This window comes from Cariama cristata, unplaced genomic scaffold, assembly GCF_000690535.1.
Source record: "Cariama cristata isolate BGI_N322 unplaced genomic scaffold, ASM69053v1 scaffold14145, whole genome shotgun sequence".
Lineage (NCBI taxonomy): Eukaryota > Metazoa > Chordata > Aves > Cariamiformes > Cariamidae > Cariama > Cariama cristata.
In genome coordinates this window covers 22,469-32,427 of record NW_009619307.1, presented here as the reverse complement: position 1 = coordinate 32,427, position 9,959 = coordinate 22,469, and the positions used below count along the sequence as shown (strand labels likewise).

The 9,959-nt window shown below is 37.7% G+C and overlaps 1 protein-coding gene across 1 annotated transcript in view; it reads right to left on the bottom strand.

The window, feature by feature from the left end:
* Nucleotides 1-1,388: 1,388 nt before the first annotated feature.
* Nucleotides 1,389-9,959, bottom strand: part of LOC104156511 (serine/threonine-protein phosphatase CPPED1-like) — a gene marked incomplete at its 3' end in the record, with an annotated part of 29,179 nt that continues 20,608 nt past the window's right edge. Inside the window, 1 exon segment of the mRNA XM_009701206.1 lies at nt 1,389-1,811. Coding sequence (XP_009699508.1) covers nt 1,389-1,811 — 423 coding nt within the window.

Here is a 9,959-nt window from a genome sequence, read left to right as displayed (position 1 = left end):
AATGATAACATTTTGCATAACTTCTTTTACCTCTTGATTAATTATATTCCCAGTACTGAGTGTTGCCAAATGTTAGTAAACCATCTGGATGACAGAAAACTCTACAACAGACCTGCTTTGGTTTCCACATTAATGCCTGTTTACTGGAATATACCTGTATGGCAATGTCCTTCTGCTAACAAGCTCTCTAATCAATGAGGGTGTGTTTTTAGTCAACAGTACATAAGCAGTCATTTAGCTGCCCAACTTTCCAACAGCAATACTTGCATTATATTAACACTAGCACAAAAATTAAAAAAAGATATTATGAGGTATTCTCAGTGTGTCTCCTTATGGGACGCCCCACCCCCCCACTTGTAAATCTTGAATCTGCAAATATGTCAGTCCCCTGGAGAGCCCTCAGATAGCTGTGAATTTTGGCCCCACTGATTGGAAACAGTAGGAGATTCAGAGCTTGGAAATGAGGCTGCTTTTGGATGAGTCCAGGCTTAACAATTATATGGTAGATTAGGAACAACATCATAAACAATTTGCATTGTTCAGTAATACAAATAACATGCTCTCTTACAGATAAAAAGAAAATGACACTCCGATGCAGCAATGGCAGGCTGGCAGGAAATTTTGAAGGACTAGCACACCCCAGGAACACGAAGGCAATTACCAGGAAACAATGGGAACAGCATGGAGGAGTAGCTGCGTACTGTGTCTGTCTCCACGCCATTCAAATGTCATCAAACAAAGATAAGGGATTTGGTAGAACACGCTTGTTTAGCACATTCCACCTGCCCTTCATCCCAGACATGGCCCTATTAGTAATGGATATGCAAAGGATTGATCTTAGCAGGGCAAGACTTTTTTTAACACTGAAAAAAGCTGGAGTGCATTACACTCTTGGTTTAAAATTGGCTCAGTGTGGGGAAAAAACAACCTCCAAAGTAATTCTGAATTCTGTTTCCATATTTTATGTAAATCATAATTTCTGTATTTTTCTCCTATGGTAATACCTGCTCTTCCACTCCATAGGCAGGAAAAACTCAGGTTGTCTTACACCTATCAGTACTTGCAAAATGGAATCCTAGCTATTTATTTTAAAGAGTGTCCCCCCCCCTTTTTGTGGTTTTTTTTTTTTTTTTTTTTTGTTTTTTTTTTTTTTTGTTGTTGTTGTTTTGGTTTTTTTTTTACTTTTCACTCTAAAGTTTTGTTTGCTACTTTTTACAGGTGATTAGAAACAGTTGACAATTTTGACCTATGGGGAACAATGAGGCTTATAAGCAGTACCTAAAATTCCTTGAAAACAGTACCATTTAAGTTAAATGTATTTTGTCTGGCAGCATAGCCATGAACAATTTGAAACAAAAATACAAAAATTGGAAAATTTGAGAAAATACCTGCTTTATGAAACTTTTCCATTATCTCTTGACGAACTGATTTTTCCAAGTTGAAATAATCGTGGTCTTCATCAGGTTTTCTCAGAAACAGAGGGATATGCTGAAATACTATTATATGCTTGCATTTCTGTTTTTCAGCGACAGCCAGTTGCTCATTGAGCCACACATCCTGGGCTTGCTTTAACTCAGGGCATTTGGAAGAATCGAAGTATAACTGCGAATTCAACACAAGAAAGAAAACACCTCCAACCCAAAAGCTGAAGTAGTCATCTCCCCAGTTCTTGCAATAATTATCTATTGTTTCTGTTGTTGGAGTATTGCCAATGTCATGATTTCCGCTGACAAACACCAATGGTATGTCCTGGTCAGTGTTCTTCAGAACATTCTTTAAATCTTGCTCTTGGTCCTTTCTCCATTGAGTTCCTATAGAAAAAAACAAAGACATTTTGGTGTTTATGCTATCTTTTCCTACCCTCATTGTTAGCTTTTGTTTATGGAACTATGCATAGTAAGAAAATATTGTATATTAGATGTGATCATAATAATACGCAGGGATCTAGAATACATCTTCACTTTAATATTGTACGTCCACTCAACCCTTTTCCTCCCACTTCTTTCGCTCCCTTATCAAGTACTTGGTCGTTTTCAGTAACTTGCTTTAAGCAAGGCTCTGGATAGGAACTAACAGATAGCATAGCAGTAGGTGATATAATGGTCAGTGTTTTGCACCAAAAGCTTTAGCAGGCTGAGTCTTTTAATCTATAGAGTGATGGTGTGGCAAAAAAATGCAGCAACCTTGGATGGTGTAACAGCTTTACGTAAGGGTAAAAACCAGGTCAGCTTCTAGTTTACATTTTATGGCTGTGCAAAGGAATTAAGGTTGGGTTTTTTTTTTTCATTGCAAGAACTACTTTAACAGCAAAAATGTAATTAGTGTCTTGTGGCGACTTGTTTATATGAGAAGTCTGTTTTAATAATGAGCATGGCATTAATTTCAAAGAAAGGTAATTGTGTACTTTCCTAGTTTTTCTCGCACCTCTGTTTTAATATTAATATGCATACCCAGACTGTTACCCTTCTAGCTGTCAGCAATTTGTCTCTGTCCAGGAACATTTATCTAACTGCTAGATTAATTTACAATCACTGAAAAAAACATAGAAAGGATTTTTTAAAAAAAGCAGTTATTTTATTTTAATGATGACAGAATTTTTTCTAAGTTTTCTAGAGAGTAATCTTTAATCAGAGGCCATTGATATGTTTATTATGCATGAATTAAATCGAACATTTATAAATTGTATTTTCTCCTGCAATACATAACATATATCTAACATGGGCCCATTCCACAAATAATAACTGCATTTTTAAACCACAAAGTTGTAACAAGATTTTTACAAGAACTCTGAAATCAGATTTTTAACATACAGGTCTATGCAAATCAATCATCATGTATTTTCAAATTGTGTTCTATTTGTGTAACTACACATACATATTACACATAGAAATGTATTAGAGGGGCTCCTGTAATGTAACTGTGAGATAAAAGATTTTTTTCTCCATGTTCCTTCAAAATACTTATGATCAGTATGTTGACAAACACTGACTCTTAGTAACTATTATTAGTGAAGATTTCAATTCCTTTTCCATAACCTGTAGATACAGGCTTAAGTACCACCTTATTGCTGTTACTAGAATTCTACAGTTTTAGAAAAATTCTGGGGAAAAAAACCATATTCATATTATGTCTAAATGTAAAGACAGATGTGAGATTTCATACGTGGTGCATGAAGTCAAAATCCACAACTCTCCTGTGTTTAACTGCTGTATAGGGTAGAAGGTTATTGTAGCAAAGTCTTTTGAGTAACTTGAGAAATACTGGGCATTCGTCTAGAAAGTAGTGGACAGCAGATCAGTTTGTGGGGTATATTGCTGTACCAGGACAGTGGTTAGTTTAGGCTGTCCTTCCAGTTATGGAAAATACCCTTGTTAATCCTAGAAAAAACAGGGCACATGACATCTCACGTTACTTGGAGGAGCTGGATTGTAAAAAAATAAAACAAAAAATTTAAATAACCTGGCACACTTTGTTGTCCATTGGATAGGGAACCCAGCAGAGAAAGTTGCTTTCCCTGCCACTCCCCGCTTTCCTATGCAAAGAACTGGAAATTCCAAGCTATAAATATGAAAATGTCTGGGGGAGGGGGGCGGGGAAAGGGTGAGGGGGAAGGCTCTGTTAAGATATATGTAAACACATTACACCATGTTAATCTTCATGCTACCACTCTGGGAAATTTAGCTAACAGTTTCAGAGTATAAAGACATTTATGCATAAGTTACAGAAATAATTTGTAGAATTATGTATACCTCTTCCCAATGGTGAAATTCAAGCTCGAGAGACTAACACTTAGATTAGATTTGTCGACAGCAGGGCACTGGTTGCCTCATTTAATGCAATATTATTTCTATAGCAACAGAGAGACATATTCAGTGTTTTATTGCAGAAAACAGATTGCTCAAAATGGAAAACAAGGTCTCTGCCCAAAGAGGCTAGGAAATCAGACTAAGTAAAGATTATTTTAGGATGATTGTATCTTGGCTTGACCTTTTCTGGGTAGAAGGTCAAAATAACTTCAAAAGAAGAGAAACCCATGGAGATAAAGGTGGGAAAAAGCAGAGTAATGTCTCTGTACTCTTGGGGTGTAGTGCTGTAGAGGAAGGGCTAGGACGTACACACTAACCATGAGCTGTACTACAGTAGCATGCAGTATTTGTGCTACAATGAGCCACACCACTATGCAGTGCCCCCCTGAAGGCTCCTCCCTCCAAATGTACTGCTGAAGTAAGTAAGAGAGAAAGAAGATAAAGAAGAGATAAAGAAGTGATAAAGAAAAGGAAGTCACTAGAAAACTGCAGTGGTCACTGCCTTCGCATAAAAAATAATCCCTTTAATCTCTACCAGGCACAGAGCTAGCTATAATATTTAATTATTGCAATTATTACGAAGAACATTTTTATTTGATGACATGTATTTCTTTAGCTTAGATAGAGGTTTGTTGTAGACGAACAGGAAAAGAATATAATGCCAAGAGCCAATGTAAAAAAATAATTCAGGAAGTGTCAGGGTAGATGTAACTGAAATTAATTTCTGTTCTGTTTATCCTGGCATCAAGTGCAGTGACATTTTTAAATCTCAGGCTACAATATTCTGTCTTTATGTTAGGTTCTGTAAATACAGTCTTGCCTTGAGATAAATGACTTCACAAATTAATAGCCCATAAAGGGCAGTTTGGCTTTTATGAAAAACATGAAAGTGAGAACTGTTGCTAGTGTAGATGCCTACAATTTTCCGCAGCTTGCCAGTCTATCATTTTTTGAAAGCTGAGCGATGTGAACAGGAGCATAAAGGTGCAATGTCAACATCTCTGTTGCAGTTCATCTTTCTGTTGTATGTTACATCCCTATTTGCCTAAACACTTCCAGTATTCTTTGTTGGATTGCTTAAAGGAGTCAAGACAACCCTGCCTTCACTCACTGAAAGAGCAGATTTCAAGAAAGTACTTTTAAAGCATTTTTGCTGAAGCTGGCTTCAGTCAGCAGAAGTAGAATTCACAGATTATTCTGCCAAAGAAATAATCCTTCAGCCACTAATCCACAGTTACAGTTTACTTTGGTATTCCACAGAATAGAGCACCTCTATAACAAAGTGTTGCGTTTGGTTTTTTTAATGCACTAGCTATAAAAACAACTTGAAGCACTGTTTACCCCCAAACCATATCTCTTCAATGCATGCTGATAGCAATTTTGGCATGAGGCAACTCTTCACTTCCAGTAGCCTCCACCAACATTGTAATGTTTTCCCCAAAAGTATTCCAAATGAAAAATTGGCGATCAATTAACAATAGCACCCATTCTTCTACTGACAGGAATTAGGAGAGGGAAAGGAGGAGGTTATAATGGTATTATTAGGTGGTACCCCTAAACATTTCTGTGTTGGTGTTAGGAGAAGTCATCCAAGTACTCCCGCCCAAGGCAGGAGAAACCTGCCAGCCCCTGTGAGGGGACATGGGTGTGGTGGGAATGGCGGGGGTAGTGGCCTGAATATGCAATTCATGTCATTTTCCAAGAGATGGAAGATCTAGTGAGGTAATCAGACTTCTTGTAATGATCGAAGCTACTGGTCATAAATTCACAGAGAAAAAGACCGTCAGACGTCAAGTACTCAACATTACGTGATGATGCTGCATTTTAGAGAACTTTCTACTCTCCAAAGATCTTCTGAGAAGTCACTTTCAGGGATCTGGCTGGCACAAGCTGACTCAGCCGCAGGGCAGAACAGCTGCAGCTCAACCTGTGATACTGCTGTTGCTGCTCTTTCTAAACCTCCTTTTGGGGGTGGGTTTTCTCAGGAGCCAGAACAGTTGTTCTTGTTTACCTGTTCTGCAGATCTTGACACAGACAGTACTGCGTCATGGTTTGCTGCAGGAAAGGCTATAGACATTAAAAAAATGTGGCCCTAACACTTGACTTTAAAAGTTTGGCAGAGCCAGAGTACATATTTACATTTCCACTGATGCTGTGCATTAAGTTACGGTGGTCTCTGTCTCTGCAACATCTTCGCTCAGCTTCAGCTGAGGGCCAACACTGGCACTTTTAGGATGAAGCTACCCAAGATGTCTTTAGCCAATTTAACTACATATGAAAACGTAGCACAGTCATTTCCTGGATTTCCAAATTACTCGATCTCAGTATTTCAACGTATCTTAAAAGTGTCCCAAACTTAGAGGAGTTGCAAACACATAATTTTTAAAGGAAAGCACCAATTTTCAGTTTGAAAAAGAAGAAAGTTAAAAAGAAAATTGTTTAACTATGAGCTTTTATGTGAGCAACACTCTTGAAAAGCCCTGATATGACAACTGCAATCTGCCTAACATTTAACCCAAGAGACTGATTATCAAAGAATGGGTAGGAGCTAAATTGTAGATTAAAATACTATACAAAATATCAAACAGAAATAGTAACTAAATCTGATAAAAGCAAAATAAAAAATGCCAAAATACCACCGATGAAAATGGAATTTATGAAAACATTTGGCCCATTCCTTCTCTAATTTATTATGATATCAGGAGAATTACTCTGACATCAAAAGACAAGTATTCTTGTTGGAAGCAATCACACAATTGTTATAAACAAAAGACAGATTTATGTGTTTTCCTGGGCCTTACAGTGCATCACAATTGCTTTAATCAGAGAGTCTAATTATTTTGGGCACTTCCCTGTTCTTGAGATGTTTGCCCTTTTTTTTGGTTTTCATGACTGTCTGCAGTTGCTCTAGTCCTTTTGCATGCCAGTTAGAGGACTTTCCCTAGCAGTATTCCCTAACTTCCTAGAGAAGAGAAGAGGGAAGTCCAAGGCTGTATTTGACAGCATGCTCCTTTTGTAAGTACCTCTGCTGAAACAAACTAACTGCTACCTCTCTCCCTCTGTGGGAAAGCAGACTTCTCCCGTTCAAAATAGGATTGCCTTTCATCTCTGCTATCATTTTGGATACCTGGCTGTTGGCTCCAGCTTAACAGGGCTACAACTAAGCTCCTGTATCATCCCTTTCAGCATCTCTCAGCTGACCCCCTGCCCAGTGACAGCCCTATTGCTGCGCCTGTCACTTGGAAGATAGCACAGGCCCAAAACCGATGGCATCAAGATCAGACTGTATCTTACAGGCTCCTTCTGCAATTACATCTTTACCACATCTAATCTTTATGTGCTACCATAAGTAAAAGTTTAACTGAGCTCTAATCTTGTGACATCTCAAATACTGATACACAGTTTTCTCTGATCTTTGCAAACGCAACCCAGCATCCCTTCAGAGCACTGATGCAAACGGAGCTTTCCCACCCCAAAGCTCTGACACCTCTTCTCGCTATGCTGCATTCTTTCCTAATGTTCCCCATCTCATCAATACGGGCAACTCCTCTTTACTGCCGTGGTCAAACTCTTACCCTTTTCTCATTTGTTTACATGTTACCATCCCAAAGACATGATGATTCTCTTGTTGCCCATGAACAGTTAAGAAAAAAACCACCTTGCTCTTCACTTCACATTCATTTTTCCTAGGAAGTTACAAAAATGTGATAATAGACAGGGCACTGGCATAGAAAGAAAAGATTTATCAGGTCATCCAGTTCAGTCTTACTGGTGCTCTTGTTAGTCTGTACTCTTGTTTCCTGTTTTAACTTAACGTTTCCTCTCTAGCATCTGCTGAAATGAAGTCATGCAATATACTGTGTCATTCCAAATTACATACAAGAATAAGCTGATCAATTTTAATAAACCCAGTATGGTCATGTTCTGAAATAGGTTTTTCTGGCTTAGTCTGTACTGTAATAGCTAAAATGTCCCCTCTCTCTTCCTTAGACACATGTATTTATAGTATTCAAATAGCCTGAAAACAATGTTATGATGTGCAGCAAAAAATTATTACACACTTAATGTAAACATGACTATATTCACTACTGGACAGACTACTCAGTCTAACTTATGAAGAACCTCATCTCATTAGTTCCACTGAAAAGCAGGAACTGAAATACTCATTTGTCTACAGCTGTAAGCGACTGATTTTTTCAGTACATTAGAAACAAGTAATAATCTGTTCTGAGCTACAAAAAGTGATCACACTAAAGAATTTCCCTGCTTGAAAACACAGATTAAATTTATAACTTTGGGCATTGAAACAAGAAGAAAATTTAACTCCAGTTTTAGCTAATAATTAACAATTATTACATTAAAGCAATGACAAAACCCCAAAAGTGAATGAGGAAGCCTATTAGGGGATCAACCGCTCCTAGAGTTTCAGTGCATGACATTAAATACGACTGCAAATGCCAACATTTTTCTGAGTGCCAGCCACACAGGTGCCCACTTAACAACATAATTTGTGCCATTTACTGTTCCACCTTCTGCTGTGAAAATAAGTATTATGCTTCATTTAAGCACAACTCTGCTGTTCTTATCCTTATTCATCTCCTAGCTGTGCAGAGCTATCACATCAAGCATAGGCCATCACTGCCTTTGGGTCTGTTCTTCTGATGAAATCATCACAAGTAGGAAAAAATACCACAACGTTACAGGAGTTATAACAACAAACATAATAAAAACACGCTGAAGGTAAGAAAGTCTTGTTTCTAATAACTGTTCGTTTCTAAGAGACACAGCAAAATTTTAATATTTCACACTTTCTTCAGATGACTACCTGTAAGAATTTTATGGCTTTTTGAGGCCTTCATCATATTTACAGTTTCATACTAAGTAGTTACAGCATGACTAATAACTCTTTGAAACACTAGTCCCTTAGGTCTGACAAAACTGTCTTCACTCTTAAACTGAGAAACGCTTGCAATAAGTGGGTAGAATTACTTAAAAAGACATGTACTTCACCTAATGTCTACGGCATTGTCTACCCTTACAAAGACACCTTTGCCATCAGAACAAGTGCAGAATGAAAAGGCAGTTAATATCAGCCAGAGTCAGTGGTTCAGACAAACCACTTCTTCCTCAGAATACACCCTTTTAGCTCAAATAATCTTTTGCCAGTGTGTGTGTTTGTTCCACACTCACGTTGGCTACGAGGTGTTCCAAGAAGAGCTTACAACACAAACAGGCGACGTGCTATGGTCAGAGCAGTAACGCAGCTTGCTCAGAGCCACAGGGAGGAACTGGATGCTCTAGCCCAATTCCTACCCATTAAAAACATGTTACCCTCCACTGACAACGTAAGAGTTGACAGTTTGGAAAAGACTTGGTTCAGCTTGATTAATTGAGTCAAAGTTATGTGGGCTAGATCTTCTGCCACTGACTTCCAAGGAAGAAGAAGAAAATCCTTTACAATTCAGAGGCATGGAAAAGCCTGGAAATGTGCCTTTTAAAGAGCAAACACTTTCAAACTAGAAAGACAGTTCTAATCACCTCGTCTGACCATACCTGCACAATCCAAAGCACTGACTTTGTGCAAGTTACTCTTTGCAAATAGCAAATTCCAAGAAAACAGAGGCAACAAAGATTCTAACACAGATACGTATTTACTGTACAATGCGCTGAATAAATAACTCATTGTGGATGTCTGCTCCATGTATACATTTTCAAATGTTCATAGATAGCAGTTGAATTGCTAACACTGAGAATATAAGGTAAACTAAAACTTTCTGGGATGAGAAAGAAGCAAGAAAATACATTATAACTGGACTTTGAGAGATTACGTTTTGACTAGAACATGGAGAAAAATCTAACTATGCTTCCATATATAGAAATATTTATTTATATATATATATGTAAAATCTAGTACTAGCACTGAATCTAGTACTTGTACTGATACTTGTATCGTAAAAGTATATGATTTGAGACTATTACATCTCAAATATTTTTATAGAGAGAGAGTTACTGTCAACAGGATTCCTTAGTTCAACTGTGGACTGGACTAGAGATTATAGTCTAAAATACAAATAAGTATATACTTACTGAAGATTAAATATTTGCTCCTGACAGCCCAATGGTTTCTTTGCAATACGAGACTGCAATATATTG